This window comes from Pristis pectinata, chromosome 18 (assembly GCF_009764475.1).
Source record: "Pristis pectinata isolate sPriPec2 chromosome 18, sPriPec2.1.pri, whole genome shotgun sequence".
Taxonomy (NCBI): domain Eukaryota; kingdom Metazoa; phylum Chordata; class Chondrichthyes; order Rhinopristiformes; family Pristidae; genus Pristis; species Pristis pectinata.
The window spans coordinates 37,415,455-37,435,880 of NC_067422.1; the positions used below are offsets into that span (position 1 = coordinate 37,415,455).

Consider the following 20,426-nt stretch of genomic DNA (forward strand, 5'->3'; position numbering starts at 1 on the left):
CTCTTCTAACTCTTCCTCCTCCAAATCCTCCAAATCAACTGGTTTAATCTCAGGAAACTCGACTACCTCACTCACCTCAAACACTTCCTTCTCCAAATAATAGTCAACTATCATTCTATGGATAACTGCTTTTTTCACAGACGGCTTTACTAATTTAAGGTTTAGCCTTGTAGCAATTTTTACCAAATCATCCTTTTTCGCCACCTCCAATCCCTTTAGGGTTGGTGACTCCAAAAATGCCTCAATATCCATTGCTGCTGGTTTCCACATACACAAACCAATTAAAAAGAATTTATCAGACCGACCATAATCAGTCGTCCACTAAGACCCCAATTTGTTCAGACTTAGACCTCCCTCGTCAAACTTTGGATTGGATCCCGGACGAGCCCCCAATTTTGTTGCGAACCAGCAACAAAAGAAACACACTGAGTCAATGATTCAGTGTTAAAAACTACTTTATTAATAACTGCTTATGATAATAAGAAAAATAAAAGTAAAGATGTTAGAATGTTAGAAGTAAAAATGTTAAACCTTGAACATTAACCCCAAAAACTAAACTCGTCCTGTGTGTGTGGCAAAGTCTCAAACTCCAAGTCCAGGAATCTTAAAGTTCAGTTCAGCAAGCCGTAGGGTGGAACATGAGCAAAGGCTTCTTTAACAACCACTGTTGTCTGAAGATAAGACGTAGATGTAGAGAAACATAGAGAGAGTAATTACAAGGTCCAAATGTTCCACGATGGAACCCAAACGACACTTCAGTGTTTACTCGGTAGTGACTTCCTCACCCCGAAAAGCATCCGAATCGTGGCCGTCCACACAAATACCTGTTTCTTTCTACAGGTCAACAACAAAGTGAACTCCCCCGGATTACTTCCAATTTCCATACGTGGATTGCAGTAACAGACACAGTTATTGTTTCTCATCCATCGATAGAGAAACTAGCAGGCTGGTGTCTCTCTCCCTTTTCTCTCTCTCTCTCTCTGACTGACTTCTTCAACAACGTCATTACGTCCTTTATCTTCTGTTGATGTAAGCACGTCCCACCCACACACACACACACACACACACACACACACACACACACACACACACACACACACACACACACACACACACACCACTATGTTCTATCTTAAAGGGGCATTCACCTAATCCATAACACCAGGAGAATTTTAGAACGGTCACTCGCTGGATTTACGGGGGGAAATGTGATGATGGAAGGCATGGGGTGAACACAGAACAGTACAGCACTGGACTAGGCCCTTCAGCCCACAACATCTGTGCCGACAAGGATGCCAATCCAACTAATCCCATCTGCCTGCACATGGTCTGTATCCCTCTATTCCCTGCCTGTTCATGTGTGATGGTTAGATAGGATGCCAAGACCATAAATAGTCTGCTTGAACCTGACTCGGTGGTCAGGGAGACTGATGCAGTGAATACCCAAGGAATGCAACTTGTGACATTAGACTCCCTGTACTGTACTACAACTGACAGGCTGTTTTAACACTAGAAGCAATCTGTATTAGACCACCTCTGAACCCTTTAAACTCAAGTAACAGAAACCAAGCTGACACAACCCCTCAGCCCTTGAATAAATCTGGTGCATGTGCAGTGAGGTGTGGTGCCACAGACCATGCTTCAGAGTCCAACAGCGTTGTTATAAATGTTGGTATTTGGTCAGGTATGTAGAAACCCCCAGTGGTTTTGAATGACATTTTCCGCTCCAGTCATGTCACTGGCAAAGCCAGCATTTAATTTTTTAATTAAATTTAAATTTTATTTACAGCGTGGTAACAGGCCCTTCCGGCCCAACAAACCCACGCCGCCCATTTTAAACCCAAATTAACCTACCCGTGCGTCTTTGCAATGTGGGAGGAAACCGGAGCACCCGGAGGAAACCCACGCAGACACGGGAGAGCATACAAGCTCCTTACAGACAGCGACGGGAATCGAACCCCGATCGCTGGCGCTGTAATAGCGTCATGCTAACCGCTACACTACCGTGCCATGGTATTAGTTAATACCAGCCATTAACTAACCTCAAGAAGGGGGGTGGTGCAGTTGCCTTTTCAAACACCTGTAGTAGATGGGGGTGGAGACGGATGTACAAACTGTTATCAGTGATGTACTGGTAACTTTCTGCACAGCATTTTGTAGTCAAGTGCATCCAGGCGAGATACTGACTGCCAATCTATCGGGTTGCTTCGTCCTGGATGATGTCATTCTTTTTACTGCATTCACCAAGGCAAGCATTACTGCCTATGATACCTTCCATCATTTCATTGAAAGTAAGCTGACAGGATGGTCACAGATAAGATTTATTCTGCTTTTTGTGAACAGGATATACTTCGGCAATTTAAACATTGTTGGGTAGACAAGAGTGTTGGAATAGCTGTACCAGAGATGGAGCTAGTTCTGGAGTACAGCTTCAACACCACAGCTGGGCAGTTATTAAATCCCCAAAGCCTTTGGTGTTTCCTGTTCCTCCAGCCATTTCTTGATATGAATGAATGAATCGAATTGGCAGAAGACCAGTTCTGTGATGGTGGGGATCTCAGGAGGGAGCCGAGATGGAACATCCACTCAACACTTCTGGCTGACGACGGTTGCAAATGTTAGGAGTCTACACAGAGTAGATACGGAGAAACTGCTACCATTGGTGGAGGGGGGTCAGGAAACAAAAGGGCAAAGAAATAAAGGTGATTGGCAAAAGGACTTGTCACTTAGGGAACTTTGACATGGAGGATGGAGATGTCCATACTGCTCCTCTTCCTGTTGGTTAATTGACTTTTCTCTCATGAAGGCAGATGGTTGTGCTTGCTGGAGGTTAATCACCCCAGCGCCAGAACATGGCTGCAGGTGTTCCTCATGGCAGTGCCAAGCCCCAACAAACATCAGATACTTCATCAGTAGCCTTCCCTCCACCACGTCAAAAGTGTGGATGTTGCTGATGACTGTACAATGTTCAATCCCACTCAGGACATCAGTAAGTGAAACAGCCTACAACGACATAGGGTAAAATCTAGACAACATTCAGTCATGGGCTGACAAGTGACAGGTAACGTTCAAGCCATGTTAGTGGTAGGCAATGACCACATCTAACGAGAAAGTCTAAACACCCATCCTTGACATACAATGGACAATCTATCTCAGTTTCCTCCTAAGCTCCCGACCATTACAGTCTTCAGTCAATTTGATTCACTCCAAATAATATCAAGAAATGGCTGAGGAAATTGAACCATAGAACAGTACAGCACAATACAGGTCCTTCGGCCCACCATGTTGTGCCGACCTTTAAACCACGCCTAAGACTATCTAAGCCCTTCCTCCCACAAATCCCCCTATTTTAAATTCTTCCATATGCTTATCTGACAGTCTCTTGAACTTGACCAACGTATCAGCCTCCACCACCACCCCAGGCAGCGCATTCCATGCACCAACCACTCTCCAGATGAAAAATTTCCCTCTGATATCTCCCTTGAACTTCCCACCCATTACTTCAAAGCCATGCCCTCTTGTATTGAGCATTGGTGCCCTGGGAAAGAGGCGCTGGCTGTCTACTCTATCTATCCCTCTTAATATTTTGTACACCTCTATCATGTCTCCTCTCACCCTCCTTCTCTCCAATGAGTAAAGCCATAGCTCCCTTAGTCTCTCCTCATAATCCATACTCTCTAATCCAGGCAGCATCCTGGTAAATCTCCTCTGCACCCTTTCCAACACCTCCACATCCTTCCTATAATGAGGGAAACAGAACTGGCCACAGTACTCCAAGTGTGGTCTAACCAGAGTTTTGTAGAGCTGCATCATTACCTCTCAGCTCTTAAACTCAGTCCCATGATTTATGAAAGCTAACATCCCATACGCTTTCTTAACTACCCTATCCACCTGTGAGGCAACTTTCAGTGATCTGTGTATATGAAAACCCAGATCCCTCTACTCCTCCACACTACCCAGAATCCTGCCATTAATCTTGTACTCCGCCTTGGAGTTAGTCCTTCCAAAGTGTACCACCTCACACTTCTCCGGATTGAACTCCATCTGCCACTTCTCAGCCCAGCTCTGCATCCTATCAATGTCCCTCTGCAAGCTTCGACAGCCCTCCACACTATCCACAACACCACTGACCTTTGTGTCGTCTGCAAACTTGCTAACCCACCCTTCTAGCCCCTCATCCAAGTCATTAATAAATATCATGAAAAGTAGAGATCCCAGAACCGATCCCTGTGGGACACCATGAGTCACAACCCTCCAATCTGAATGCACTCCCTCCACCACAACCCTCTGCTTTCTAAAGGCAAGCCCATTCTGAATCCACACGGCCAAGCCTCCCTGGATCCCATGCCCTCTGACCTTCTAAAGAAGCCTACCATGTGGGACCTTGTCAAAGGCCTTACTAAAATCCATATAGACCACATCTACTGCACTACCCTCATCAATTTTCCTGGTCACCTCCTTAAAGAACCCTATCAGGCTTGTGAGGCAAGATCTTCCCTTCACAAAGCCATGCTGGCTGTCCCTAATCAGTCCATGATTCTCTAAATGCTCATAGATCCTATCTCTTAGAATCCTTCCCAACAGATTGGATATAGCAAAGGGTATATGAAAGATAGCATCCCAGCTGTAAAACTAGCTGCTCCAAATTGTTCTACTATATTTACAACACTGGCATCTACCCAATAATGTGGACAATTGACTGGTATATCCTGTTCTCAAAAAAGCAGGACAAATCCGTTGCAACTCATTATCCAATGCAACACTTTATTCTGCATTCTGTTATCGTTTTACCTTGTACTACCTCAATGCACTGTTGTAATAAATTGATCTGTATGAAATGTAGGCAAGACAAGTTTTTCACTGTACCTTGGTACATGTGACAATAATAAACCAATTTACCAATTTAATTATCTCCCAGTCTGCTGTCAATTGGCAATAAAATGACAGAGAGTGTCACCAATAGTGCTATCAGTCAGCAGTCAATCAATGATGCCCACTCTGGGTTTCACCCACACCAGATCTCCTCATGGTCTTGGTCCAACTATGGAGTTGAATTCCAGGGTTGTGGTGAGAGTGACTGCCTTTGACAGCAAGGCAGCGTTTGACCAAGGAGCCCTGGTCAAACCGAAGGGCATCAAACACCCCAGTGACTGGAGTCACACCTCACAGAAAGTAAGGTGGTTCTGGTTGTGGGAAGTCAAACACCCCACCCCCAAAGACATCACGGCAGAAGTTCCTCAGGCCAATGTCCTATTCCCAATGACCTTGGGCTGCCTCTGCAATGACTTCCCTTTTATCGTAAAGTCAGAATTGGGGATCTCCACTGAATTGTACAATGTTCAATTCTATTCTCAACTCCTCATCAAATGAAGCAGTCCATGCCTGTATGCAGCAAGACCCAGGCAACATTCAGGAAGGTGCTGACAACTGGCAAGTAACATTCCTTCCACAAAGTGCCAGGCAATGACCATCTATCTCTGACATTCAATGACATTACGTAGCCAAATCCCTCACCATTAACATCATGGGGTCACCTTTCACCAGAAACTCAACTGGACAAGCCACATAAAACTGTGGTTACAAAAGTTGGTCATAGGCTTGGTACCCTGCAGTGAGTGACTCAGCTCCTGACACCCCGAAGTCTTCCTACCATCTACAAGGTACGTCAGGTTGTGATGGAATACTCTTCGCTTGCCTGGGTGAGTGCACTCCAACACATTCTCCGAAAGCTTGACACCACCCAGGGTGAAGCAGCCTGGTTGATTGGTATCTCATCTACCATCCTAAACATTTATTTCCTCCACCAGCAGCTCACATTCTGTGTACCACCAACACAACATACTGATCACACACAGGGCAGGGGATTTAAATTTTTTAAAATTTAAATTTTTAAAGTTTTATTTCTTAAAATTTACAGCGTGGTAACAGGCCCTTCCGGCCCAATGAGTCCGCGCCGCCCATTTTAAACCCATATTAACCTACCCGTACGTCTTTGCAATGTGGGAGGAAACCGGAGCACCCGGAGGAAACCCACACAGACACGGGGAGAACGTACAAACTCCTTACAGACAGCGACGGGAATCGAACCCCGATCGCTGGCACTGTAATAACGTCACACTAACTGCTACGCTACCGTGCCGCCTCATAGCCTGGGGCGAGGAAGGCCCCAAAGTTCCCCGTGATTAAGCATTCCACGTTCCCCAACCCCACAAGAACACTTTAAACTTATATGCCTTATAGAAGAGGTTTATATGCCTCTTCTAATCTCTGATCCTGCTGGAGGGTTGCCTGGGTTAAAGCAGCAGTCCAGAGCTGCTGTAACACTGCCAGATGTCTTAAGTGGATCCTCCGAGTTTGCAGGAAAGGGGTCCTTGCTATATGCAAGTTACAATTCCAGATGGTCAGATTAAATGAGGAACTGAGTGGATAAATTCCCTATATAAGTTCTTGGGAGCTCTCAAAGATTGAACCAGAATCAGTTCCCAGAGCCAGGGATTCTGGTGAACTTCAGTTCACCCAAACTCAGGGCTTTGTGCACACGTCTCAACTCAGCCTGCTCGAGTTTGTGTGCCATTGCCACCACCTGACACTGACACATCTGAGGTCAGAGTCCGTCCACGGGCCGCCCATACACCAGCTGAAGCCTGCCGCCTGACCCATCTCTAGAAACAGTTCCAGGCAATTCTGCCCTTCAGCGAGGTTCTAAAATCTCCAGCAATAAAAAAACTACACTCCAGGCAATTAAATTAAAATCAATTAAAAAGTCTTTGAACATTTTTGGTTATTAGGTAATAATCATCTTGGGATAAAAAGGATGAATGACTTGAGCTGAAGACCCATCCATTCAGGTGATGGAGAGTCTACTTGCTATGCAATTGGCTGGTTGTGACAACTAACCAATCACGGGGCTCTGACAGAAAAAAGGGCAGCCAGTGACATCTCAAGGAATACAGCCCTGCAACCGCTCTGTTTAATTGGTTCCCCCCCCTCCCACAACTAACCTTCCTCCTCTGCTGCTCTCCCCCTGACCAATCCTTCCCTTCACCATTTTCTACTGCCTCAGGATTAAAGTCAATGGCATGACTTATCATCTAAGCTGACATGTTGCACATCACTGAACAGAAATGACTGAATGAGCCCTCACCTAGCAGGGTGAATCGCAGGCAGACATGGAGGCCCGCTGCACGGTTACTGTTCACAGGCTGGACCGTGAAGTTCACATTCTCTCCGGGACGGAGGGTCTTCGTCATGGTGCCGTGCCTCCAGCGTTCCATCCTCCTATCTGGTAAGGTAATGCGGATGGACGTCTCCGTGGACAGGCCACTGACGGGGACAGGGAGGCCCTGTGCACTGCTGAACTCCATGGATCCGAGGTGGGTGGAGATGCTGTCGTTGCTGATGGAGCCTGTCAGGAATGGGTTGACTCTGAGGCTCATTGTGACCTGGACGAGTTCACGGCTTGCCGACAGCTGATGGGACAACGCCCGGGGCACATGGAAGTGGCAGTGGTCCTGAGGCCAAGCACACAGCAAGTTGAAGGGGTCCGTTCTCTTCCCTTGCACGTCAATCTCCGAGACAGACAGGGACAGGAGTTCCTCGTTGAGGACACGAGAGCGCATGAGGGACTGGACGAGATTGTTGGTCAGCTTGAAGATGGAGGCAGAAGTGAGCAGGCCGCCGGCTGCATCACTGCCATTGTTCAGGCCGGAACTTACTGCAGCCATTGCAGCACCTGCATTCAGAAACATAACAATGACCAAGCATTGATCCCACTTCCCCCAGGATAAAACTGCTCTCATCTCACTGAGACACAAGAGATTCTGCAGATGCTGGAATCTGGAGCAATACACACAAAAAGTGCTAGAGGAACTCAGCAGGTCAGGCAGCATCTATGGAGGGAAATGAACCTATTTATTTCTCTCCACAGAGGCTGCTTGACCTGCTGAGTTCCTCCAGCGTTTTTCGCGTGTCTTACCTCATTGAAATTGGCCCATTCCGATGAAGGGTCTTCAACCTGAAACGTTGACTCAGTTTCTCTTCCCACAGATGCTGCCTGACCAGCTGAGCATTTTCACCATTTTCTGTTTTTATTTTTGATTTCCAGCATCTGCAGTTTTTTGATTTTGTCTCTTCTCTTATTGACTATTTTACCTAACAGCTCCACGTCTTTTTTGTTTAATTTTATTTACAGCGTGGTAACAGGCCCTTCCGGCCCAACGAGTCCGCGCCGCCCATTTTAAACCCAAATTAACCTACCCATCTAAACCTTGTGATCACTATAATCTTTATGTCCATGACACAGTGACTTGGAATCAAGAACACTAGTCAGAGTTAATACAAATGATGGCAGTGTGAAGAATTCACTAATGACAACAAAATATAATACAGTAGCATACAAAGGTGCCAGGTACCTAGGACTCTCAAGATATTCCTTCCAGCCTCTGTGGGTGTGGCTGACCCTTGACCTGTCTTATTCCCAATGATGTCAATCATTTGTCTGCTCATCTTCAGACTCCTGGCTAATCCCTGTCCCCTAACTAGTTCTTCAGGGAAAGCCTGCAAGAAAAAAAATATAAATTCATGAAATGATAAACCTTTCACTGCGCCATCACTGATGATTTTGTTTTTAAGGTACCACATTTGGAAGAACATCCTCATGATGTCACACGTCTTCATCCAATGAGAAAGTGAAAGGCAGTTGCAAACAAAGAAAAAACATATAATTACAAAAAGGCAGGTTAGAAGATTGGATGCGACATAAAACAATGACGAAAGGTGAGTTGATAAGGGAAAATCAGAGTAAGGGAAGATAAAGCTTTGTAAAAACAAAGTTTCTATAGATATTAAAGAAAGAGCTAACAAAGTGAGCATTGACAGTATGTCTGGGGAATAACGGAAAACAAGGAAATGGCAGATGAATTAAGCAGGCATTTTACATCAGCCTTCACTAGAGATGAAATGAAATGAAATGCACGCAGTGTACTACTTTCGGTTAGCAATTCACTTGCACTTTTGCACTAGTGTCCTGCATTCGGTGCTCACAATGTGGTCTTTTCTATGCAGATTGAGTGACCGCTTTGCAGAGCAGCTGTGTTGAGAACACATGGGTGGCACTGAGCTTTCTATTGCCTGCCACTTTAATTCTCCATCTACTCCCACTCTGACCTGTCTGTGGCCTCCTGTACTGTTATAGTGAGGCCCAACATAAGCATGAAGAACAGCAACCTTCCAGACTGAACAGTAAATTCTACAACTTCAGGCAACTCGCTTTCTGTGCTTGTGTAGAACTGATCAGTTCCGTGGACAGTTATCCATCTGTAATATTGGTATTGGTTTATTATTGTCACTTGTACCGAGGTACAGTGAAAAGTTTGTCTTACAAACCGATCGTCAATTCATTACACAGTGCAGTTATATTGAGTTAGTACAGAGTGCATTGATGTAGCACAGGTAAAAACAATAACAGTACAGAGTAAAGTGTCACAGCTACAGAGAAAGTGCAGTACAATAAGGTGCAAGGTCACACCAAGGTAGATCGTGAGGTCATAGTCCATCTCATTGTATAAGGGAACCGTTCAATAGTCTTATCACAGTGGGGTAGAAGCTGTCCTTAAGTCTAGTGGTATGTGCCCTCAGGCTCCTGTATCTCCTACCTGATGGAAGAGGAGGGAAGAGAGAATGACCCGGGTGGGTGGGGTCTTTGATTATGCTGGCTGCTTCACCAAGACAACGAGAGGTAAAGACAGAGTCCAAGGAGGGGAGGCTGGTGTCCGTGATGCGCTGGGCCGTGTCCACAACCCTCTGCAGTTTCTTGCAGTCCTGGGCAGAGCAGTTGCTGTACCAAGCTGTGATACATCCAGATAGGATGCTTTCTATGGTGCATCGGTAAAAGTTAGTGAGAGTTAAAGGAGACAAACCAAATTTCTTTAGCCTCCTGAGGAAGTAGAGGCGCTGGTGAGCTTTCTTGGCCGTGGCATCTATGTGATTTAACCAGGACAGGCTGTTGGTGATGTTCACTCCCAGGAACTTGAAGCTCTCAACCCTCTCGACCTCAGCACCATTGATGTAGACAGGTGTGTGTATACCGCCCCCTTTCCTGAAGTCAATGACCAGTTCTTTTGTTTTGTTGACAGTGAGGGAAAGGTTGTTGTCATGACACCATGTCACTAAGCTCTCTATCTCCTTCCTGTACTCCGACTCACCGCTGTTTGATATACGGCCTACAACAGACGGATCGTTTGCAAACTTGTAGATGGAGTTAGAGCAGAATCTGGCCACACAGTCATGAGTGTATAGGGAGTAGAGTAGAGGGCTGAGGATGCAGCCTTGTGGGACACCAGTGTTGAGAATAACCATGCCGGAGGTATTGCTGCCTACCCTCACTGATTGCGGTTTGTTAGAAAGTCAAGGATCCAGTTACAGAGGGAGGTGTTGAGTCCTAGGTCTCGGAGTTTGGTGACAAGCTTGCTTGGGATTATTGTATTGATGGTAGAGCTGTAGTCAATAAACAATAGTCTAATGTAGGTGTCTTTACTGTCCAGATGCTCCAGAGCTAAGCGTAGGGCCAGGGAGACGGTATCCGCTGTAGACCTGTTTCAGCGATAGGCAAATTGCAACGGGTCCAGGTTGTCTGGTAGGCTGGAGCTGATGTGTGCCATGACCAACAGAGCACTTCATGATGGTAGATGTCAGAGCCACTGGTCGGTGGTCATTGAGGCATGTTACCTTGCTTTTCTTTGGTACTGGGATGATAGTGGTCTTCTTAAAACAGGAGGGAACCTGAGATTGAAGCAGGGAGAGGTTGAATATGTCCGCAAATACTTCTGCCAGCTGATCAGCACAAGATCTGAGCACATGGCCTGGGACACCATCTGGGCCAGGTGCTTTCCTCGTGTTCACTCTCCGGAAGACTGATCTTACGTCCTCCACTGTGACCACAGGTTCAGCTACGTTGGTGGCTGTCAGGGTGGATGGTAACAATCCACTTCCCTTTTGTTCAAAACGTGCATAGAATGCGTTAAGTTCATCAGGAAGGGATGCGCTGTTGTTAGCTATGCAGCCCGGCTTCGTCTTGTAGCCTATTATAGCATGTAAGCCCTTTTGAGTTGGTATTGCCTCCTGGCATCCCTGCTGGCTTTCTGAAGGCCATACCTCAATTTCTTGTATAGATCAGGATCACCAGATTTGTGTGCAGGAGTCCTTTCCTTCAGTAGGGAGTGGATCTCCCAGTTCATCCATGGTTTCCTGTTTGGGAACACCCGCATTGTCCTCTTTGGTACACAGTCCTCCACACACTTGCTGATAAAGTCTGTAATGGTGGTTGCATATTCATCAAGGCTGGCAGCTGAGTCTTTGAACATGGACCAGTCCACTGTCTCAAAGCAGTCACGTAGGAGCTCATCTGTTTCCTCAGACCAGCACTGCACGACTCTCCATACCGGATCCTCCCGTTTCAGTTTCTGTTTGTATGCGGGGAGAAGGAGCACAGCCCGGTGGTCTGATTTCCCAAAGTGAGGACGAGGGGTGGCTCGGAAGGCATCTTTGATGGTTGTATAGCAGTGTGTCAAAGGTGTTGGCGCCCCTGGTGGAGGAGGAGATGTGCTGATAGTATTTTGGTAACGCTTTCTTGAGGTTGGCCTGATTGAAGTCCCCTGCAACGATGAAGAGGGTCTCAGGGTATCCTGTCTCAAGGTTGTTGACCATGGAGTATAGCTCATTGAGTCCAGGCTTCATGTCCGTCTGTGGTGGGATGTAGACTGCCATCAGGATAGCTAAAGCGAACTCCCTTGGCAGATAGAATGGTCGACACTTCACCATTAGCTATTCCAGGCTGGGTGAGCAGGAGCTCTCCAGGACCACCACGTCCGAGCACCACAAGCTATTGATTAAGAAGCAGACCCCTCCGCCTTTAGCTTTGCCTGAGGACTCTGTACGGTCCATTCGACTGAATTGAGAAGCCCTCAGGTTGAATAGCAGAGTCAGGTGGCTCGTTTTTCTCTCTCTCCATTTGTAGGTCTGAACAACTGCCTCATTAACCTATCAACCAGGAAATTTCATCAATAGCTTACCTCCACGGCATCCCCGGCCCATCCCTATCGGAGATATTTCCTTTGTCATATCCACCCCTCCCTTATCATTTCTGTATCTTAAAACTAACTTGTTTTTCTCCCTTTCTCAGTTCTGATGTTCAGTCTTTGACCTGAACTGTTTAATTGGTTTATCCATGCTCTGCTAGATCTAGCAAGACCACATGAAGCATTTCTGGGGCCTAACCCACTGACTGTTCCCAACCAATCTGAAATGAAAAGATAACCCTGGACCTTTCATCACTAGAAACCTCGCAAGGCCATCTCCTCAGGTTCCTCTATTCTCAACTTCAATACATGAGAGCTCAGGGTTACTTCATAATTAGAATGGGGACCATCTAAATGGAAATCTGCTTTTCTTTTACTTTTACCCTGGGCACGAGTTCACAGCTTCCCTTTAGCTTCTCTCCTATCTCACCAACCTGATTGGTTTCCTGAGATCCAATTACTCCTCCAAACTGTTGATCAGTCTGATTCCTTTCCTGGCCCTCATGTTAGACGATAAAGTACTCCTTCCTCTGATATTGCTCCTCCTCTACAAATCCATCATCAACCCTGTTGGAGATTGTTGGGCATGGGACATCCTTCAGGAGTTATGGGGATGGCAGCCAGTTAATTCAAAGGAGAACTAGTCTTCAATCTAGGACAATGATAGCTACACTATTACACACCATTGTCCGCAGAGAGAACATCTCCCAATACAGTGGTAAAAGAAGGCAATGTACACAGGTGTTTGAATATGCAGAGCTATTCTTGTCGGTTGAGATGTGCTCCCATTGTAAATATATAATTCTATGGAGCCGCTTGCTTACACATAAAGTGCTGAAATAAACTATAATCATAACTACTGAAATTGAACTTAACAAGCTGCTGTTACCTTTGTGCTTGAAGAGTATAAACCTCAATGCACTTTGAGTTCAGTGAAATTCTTTCAAGATTCTACTGAGAGATTTTCCCATGATAGAGACTTCTACCAGGTCTTCTCCTGAATACCTGACTGATGTGCTGAATAAAGACCTTTCGCGTCAGTAGCTCCAGTCTCCATGTGGCTCATTCAAAGTCGCAACAAAACCCACCCTCAGACACAGACCATTGCACTTGGCACTTGCCATCACCACCCTCCCATTCCTCTCCAAAATTCTTGGACATTAATGAAATGTCACTTATTGAAGACATAAGGGACATCATTTTAAACTGTGACTGTAGAAATGTCCTTCTTCATCCTTTGACATAGCTGCAGCCTTTGGCATGGACGACGACACCACCTTCCTCCAGTACTTTTCCTCCCTCAGCCAGTGGCTGAGACACTGCCCTCCTCCAGTGTCTTCTTTTCTGTCCAATTGGGACCAGAGATTCACCTGCAATGGCTTCTTTTCTCATTCAGTTTGTCATCTCTGGAGTTTCCCCAAGGATTGGTACTTGGGTCTCTCCTATTTCTTATTTAAGTGTCAAGTTCATGGAGCTATACAGGACAGAAACAGGCCCTTCAGCCCAACTCATCAATGGCGGCCACGATGCCCATCTAAGCCAGTCCCATTTCCCCGCGTTTGGCCCATATCCCTCTGAACCTTTCCTATCCATGTACCTGTCCAAATGTCTTTTGAACACTCTAATTGTATCTGCCTCTACCACTCCTCTGGCAGTTCGTTCCATATAACCACCACCCTTCAGCTCGCCTTTCAATCTTTCCAGTCTCACCTTCAATTTATGCCCTCTGGTTTTAGACTCCCCTACCCTGAGTACTCTCGGCTGTGACTATCAAATCTATCTGTGCCCCTTATGTCACCCCTCAGCCTCATCAAAGGACACCACAGATTCCAGCCACATGCTGACAATACACAGCCCTACCTCACCACCACCTGTCTCAAGTGCACCACTGCCTCCAAATTGTCACACTGCTCGTCCCATATCCAATACCATGTGGTCAGAAATTTCCTCCAATCAAAAATTAAGTTAGACATTGTCTTTGGCCCCCATCACAAGATCTGTTCCGAAGCCAGCAATTTTATCCTTCTCCCCAGTTAATGTTTGGTGCAGAATCTTGTTAGGTTTGATCTGAGATAAGCTTCCAGCCCCAGATTTCTTTCACCACCAAGACTGCTTATTTTCTCCTCCCTAACATCAGCCATCTCTGGCCCTGAATTGGTTCATCTCCTGTTAAAACACACATCCATGCTTTTCTTACCTCTTGATTATTCAGATCCACTCCTGGCCTGTTTCCTGTTTGACATAAACTTGGGCTCATCCACACCTCCTGAATGCTATCTTGGTTAATGTCCCAATTACCCATTGCCCTCGTACTTACTGACTGACGTTGTATGCTAGTCCAGCAATGCCTCAATCATAATATTATCGTCATTTTCAAGCCCCACCATGTCCACATTGCTCTCTAGGTCTGAAAACACCACCGAGCTCACAGCCCTCCAACGTCCCCGTACCCCTCCTGTTCAGCCTCTTGTGCACTCTAATTTTTATTACCTATGTTAGCTACGGTGACAGCTGGCTAACCTTTAAGCTCTGCAGTTCCTTTCTTAAACCTCTTGACCTCTCTCCTTCCTTAATAAATATTTTCTCTTTAAGGGCAGCACAATGGAGCAGCTAGTTATTTTCACGTTCAGTTTTGACAACCTCATCACAGAACACTTCAGATTCCAGCCACATTCTGACCATCCCCAGCCCTACCTCACTACCATCTCCCTCAAGAGCCCCACCATCTCCAAATCATCCTGGTGACACGGGTTCAGTCCTTATCTCTGGTGCTGTCTACTTGGGGTTCACGCATTCTCCCTGTGACCACATGGCTGCTCTGGATTCCTCCCACATCCCCAAGATGTTTAGGTTGGTAGGTTAATTGGCCACTGTAAATTACTGCTAGCGTGTAAGTGTGTGGCTGAATCTGGGGAGAGTTGATGGGGATGTGAGAATAAAACTAGATCACTACAGGATTAGCGTTGTTGGGTGCTTGATGGTCAGCACGGACTCAGTGGGCTGAAGGGCCTGTTTCCTTGCTGTATGACTCAATAGAAAATCTCTCTTTGAGCAAGCTTTTGATTATATGTCCTGGTATGTGACCAGATCTCAAATTTTGTCCAACTGTCACTCCTGCGAGATACCTTGGGATATTTTTACTCCTTTAAAGATACGATATAAATGCAAGGAGTCATTGTTGTTGGTATGGTATTCTTGGTATTGCAGTCAGGAAGTGGTTCAGGGAATTTTAGCTCCACTGGGATATTTGAGTGAGAAAAGAAAACTTGCATTTATATTGCACTTTTCATGACTTCAAGGTATCCAAAAGCGTGTCATAACTAATAACAGAATTGTTTAATTTGAGACATGAGGCTAACTTTCAATGCAAGGCATGTCTTGTGAATGGACAGTGTACTTTTAGGTGATGCTCAGCACTGCCCAGAGAGTCAACCTGGATTACATGCTGAAGTATGTAACATTGGATAGGAACAAATGTTCTTCAAACTGTCAGGAACAAGAGCTACCCATCATGCCTGGCACAGAGAGAGCAACTGAGAGAGAGGGGAAAGAGACAGAGTGAAAGAGAGGTACAAAAGAATGAATCAGAGGGTGGCCATGAGACTGAGAGTCGTTGGATTGATAGTGGACATTAGCGGGAGGTTGCTTATGAGTGCGTGTAAAAGAGAATGAATACTTTCTAACTTGTGCATGAGAAATTGGACCTGACCCAGCAAACCTGCAGCACGGGTGTAGCTGAGTGATGAAGACAAGGAGGGAAGTTTCTGTGTTCTCACCGCACACTGAGCCAGACCCGCGCTGACCTGGGTCACCTCCTCCAGTGTGGTGACATTCAGGGATGCCAATGCCAAGGTCACATTACTACGGATGGCGATCCGGTCCTGCAGGACTTCTCCCTGATGCCTAGTGTGCTGGAAACAAAACATCAAACAATTTAGTTCAGCTATCTCACTGCGTAAGAGGCCGTAGCCACAAATAGCCCACCCAGGTCTCATGGTGCAATGATTTCCTGCAATGGGCATTTCATCATAATTTTTATTGCCCATATTGTACAGTACAATTCCTGCATGTTACCATGTATTATTCATTAGAGGCTGAACCATGCAACAAACAGGTTCCATTTTTACAGACGTCCATAAGTCAATTTTGTCCGTAGGTCGGAAAATATACAAAACTCACTTGATACAGTAACTATACCTCCACAGTGTTGTAATGAATGACATCAAAAGCACATACGACTGACAAGAAAGAACAATCACTAAAAGTGGAGAGAGAGAGGAAACTAGTTCTGCCATTCATAAGAATGAACGTATCTATATACGTCAGACTTTTGAATTTAATGATATTATGGGAGCTTGCTTGTATGTAGGAGGTATGCATAAGTCGGGCATTTAGTCGGACTCTTACACCATAAGTTGGCAGGCACAGTAGTGTAGCGGTCTGTGTAACACTATTACAGCGCCAGCGACCCGGGTTCAATTCCGGCCGCCGTCTGTAAGGAGTTTGTACGTTCTCCCAGTGTGTCTGCGTGAGTTTCCTCTGGGTGCTCGGGTTTCCTCCCACATTCCAAAGGCATACGGGTTAAGAAGTTGTGGGCGTGCTATGTTGGTGCCAGAAGCGTGGCGACACTTGCAGGCTGCCCCCAGAACACTCTACGCAAAGGTGCATTTCTGTGTGTGTTTCGATGTACTTGTGACTAATAAATAGATAAATATCTTGTCTCATCTTGTCTCAAGAACCATTCAATCTGCTGGGGAGTAGTATAAACAAGACAAAGGCTACTATATTGCTGTAAATCATGTACATGAGACTAATAAAGAGATCTTATCTTGTAACCTGGGGACGGTCTGTACCATACTTCTTAAAGTACCATGCTCTTGCCTATACAGTACCGCACCCTATATAGTATTCCTTGTACAACACCATACCCTGTCCTGTACAACACCACACCCTGTACAGTACCATATCCTGTCCTACACCTGTGCACACTTCCATATCTCATACTGTATTCCTATTCAGCACCTGCACTGTACCAAACCTTGTACTGTGGTCAAATAGAATCATGGATATTTGGAGGTCAAGAAAGCTGTTCTATTTAATCCAAAGAGCAGAGTTCTGATTCTTCAAGCCATGCTTCCTTCAAGGTTAAACCTCACAAAGCAGATAATGTGTTATACAATAAATATACATTGTACACAATCCTACACGTACTATAACATTCCAATGTACTCTTACACCATTTTTTGTCCTGTGTAGTTCTGCTGTCCGGTGGCATTCTCTTTATTATTCCATGTCTTATACTGCACACATGTACTCTACTGTAAGCTGTACTGTACCAAACTCTGTACTGCCCCAAATTATACCTCTACTCTTTCAGACTACATTGTGCTCCTATATTGCACAATACTCAACTCCTCTACTGTGCCATAGTGCACCTTGTGCTCTTGTACTGTACCCATGCCCTGTAAGGTGCCATTTCCTGAGTGATTGCACTTTACCATATTATACACTTTACTGCAGCATACCTAATACTGTATTCCTAAATGGAATCCTACACCCCTGTACCACGGGCATCCAAAGACGTACAGGTTAGGAGCTGTGGGCATGCTATGTTGGCGCCGGAAGAGTGGCGACACTTGCGGGCTGCCCCCAGCACATTCTCAGTAACGCAAAAAGACACATTTCACTGTGTGTTTCGATGTACATGTGACTGATAAATAAATATCTTAAATATCTTGAAAAGGAAAACATTCCAGTTGTTGGGGACGTGCCTCACACAAAGGAAGGTGGTTGGAGGTCAACCAAGCAGTCCCAGAACATCGATGCACAAGTTCCTCAGGGCAGTGTCCTAGGGCCAGCCGTCTGCAGCTGTTTCATCAACGACCTTCCTTCAGTAGGTCAGAAGTGGGGATGTTTGCTGATGATTGCACAATGTTCGATTCAATTTGCAACTCCTTAGCCAATGAAATAGCCCATGACTGCCTGCAGCAACACCGAGATAACATTCAGGCTTGGGCTGACAAGTGACCAGTCACATTCAGATCACAAATGTACCAGATAATGACCACCTCCAACAAGAGAAAGTCTAACACCCACCCTTAATGTTCAATGTCATTACCATTGCTGAGTCCCAGGAGCTGGAGCAGGGGCGGGGGGTGGGTGCCATTAACCAGAAACTCAGCCGGATTGGTCACATAAATACTGTGGCTACAGGAACAAGTCAGAGGCTAAATATCCTGCGGCAAGTGACTCACCTCCTGACACCCCAAAGCTTTTCCACTATCTGCCAGTCAGTAGCACAATGGAATACTCCCCACTTGCCTTGATGAGTGCAGTTCCAGCAACTCTCAAGAAGATCAAAACCATCCAGAGCAAAGCAGCTCACTTGAATGATAACTAATCCACCCTATCTGAACATCACCAGCGGACGTGGCCGCAGTGTGTGCTGTCCGCAAAATGCACTGCACAAACTCATCCAGACTACTCCTCCAGCACCTCCCAAACCTGTGACATCTTCTACCAAGAAGTACAAAAGTAACTGGTGCATTGGAGCACGACAACCTGCAGATTCCCCTGCAAGATGCACACTGTCCTGATATGGAAATAGATCACTGGTCTTTCATCTGCTGGCTCTCTGAAGCTCCCTCCCCACCAGCACTGTGGGAGTACCCTTCCCAGAAGGACTGCAGCAGTTCAGGAAGGTGGCTGACCACCACACTCTGAGGGCAATTAGGGATGGGCAATAATTGCTGACCTTGACAACAACACCCAGATCTCAAAAACGAATAAAGTAATTTATTCATTTAGTCAACACTCAATTTTACCATAATATGTATGGTATTCTTAGTAGTATTCATCGGTTCCCTCAAACTATAACCTGCACTCTACTGTAATCTGCCGTACTTCTATATTGTACCACACCCTGCACTCTAGTTCTGTACCATACTATAGAACATACTACACCCCTACCCTTCACCATACACGTAAGGTACTACCTCTTCTGTACTGTGCCCTGTATTATTTGCCTTTATTCCATCATACTCCCCACTGTATTCTAATCTATACTCATTGTGCTGTATTCTGTGGATGCCATTCTCTTATGTAGTGTCATGACTTGAAATTATCTGTACATTTTTGTGCAACAGGCTTGTATTTTAACGAGACAATAATACTAGGAAGAACTGGATTACTTGAAGAACTAATCTAAAGCAAGATTATACAAGCTGACAAGCACTCTCACCTGGTTTAGAGCACTGATGAGAGCAATGGAGAATGGGATCACTTTATCAGGATTCCCCTGCTGAACCAGGCCCCATAACTCTGACTGGCTCTTACGCGTCAACCAGTCAATGACACCCTGTGGTCCTAATGGGAGATCCGGCATCAGAACCATCACGGTCCTGTGAGGAAGGCGAGGACACAATGACACTGTCAGGTTAATCAGATATAAAAATGCCACCGACACTTGATGGTTAATTGGACAATGGGACTGTGCCAAACCGAACCTCAGCTGCCAGTCCGTGCAGGTACATTGGTGTTCCATAGAGGAGGGGATCACCACTCCCTCCTCCATCAACCCAGACATGATGCTCAGAGCCTGCAATCTGTACCATTTGTTTCTAGCAGAGGTGGGCACACTGAGACCTAGCCTCAGGATGATTAGCCCCAAACCCCAGTCCTCATTGCCAATCAGTAACATCTGCTGATGTACAGGTGGGAACAGTTGGCATCTGTGTTCAGGTGGGATGTCGTTTACGGTGATTAGCTGGGTGACATTTGCCTGACTGAAGGGAGCCCACTCCTTGTTTAACAGTAAGCAGGCAAGGACTCAGTACATCTGGGACAGAGTTCCACAACATATGCAACTACCACTGCCTACAGGAGTGTCCACACAAAGGGAATTTGCCTGAGGAGGCCCCTACATCATGCAGCAGGTCCCAATCTCAGTAATACTGTCAATTTATGATCTACCTGTCCTAGCAATCCCATGGTCACCTTGTGCCTTGCCTGCTATGGCAGTCCTATGGTCACAGTACGATCCGCCTGTATCACTAACCCCATAAATGCTGGCTGGTCTGCCCATCCTTGTAATCCTTTGGTCACTGAGTAGTCTGTCTGCCTCAGTAATCCCACAGTCACCGAGTAGCCTGCCTCAGTTCTCCCATGGTCACCGAGTAGCCTGCCTCAGTACTCTCATGGTCACCGAGTAGCCTGCCTCAGTACTCCCACAGTCACCGAGTAGCCTGCCTCATAATCCCATGATTACCGAGTAGCCTGTCTCAGTAATCCCATGGTCACCAAGTAGCCTGCCTCAGTACTCCCATGGTCACCGAGTAGCCTGCCTCAGTAATC

The 20,426-nt window shown here is 46.0% G+C and overlaps 1 protein-coding gene across 1 annotated transcript in view; it reads right to left on the reverse strand.

The window, feature by feature from the left end:
• Positions 1–20,426, reverse strand: part of pkd1b (polycystic kidney disease 1b) — a 130,198-nt gene that overhangs the window by 74,173 nt on the left and 35,599 nt on the right. Inside the window, exons 14-17 of the mRNA XM_052033354.1 lie at positions 19,315–19,474; positions 15,851–15,985; positions 8,412–8,556; positions 7,145–7,732 (exon numbers count right to left, since the gene is read on the reverse strand). Of these exons, the coding sequence (XP_051889314.1) occupies positions 7,145–7,732; positions 8,412–8,556; positions 15,851–15,985; positions 19,315–19,474 (1,028 nt within the window). The remainder of the gene's footprint in view (positions 1–7,144; positions 7,733–8,411; positions 8,557–15,850; positions 15,986–19,314; positions 19,475–20,426) is intronic.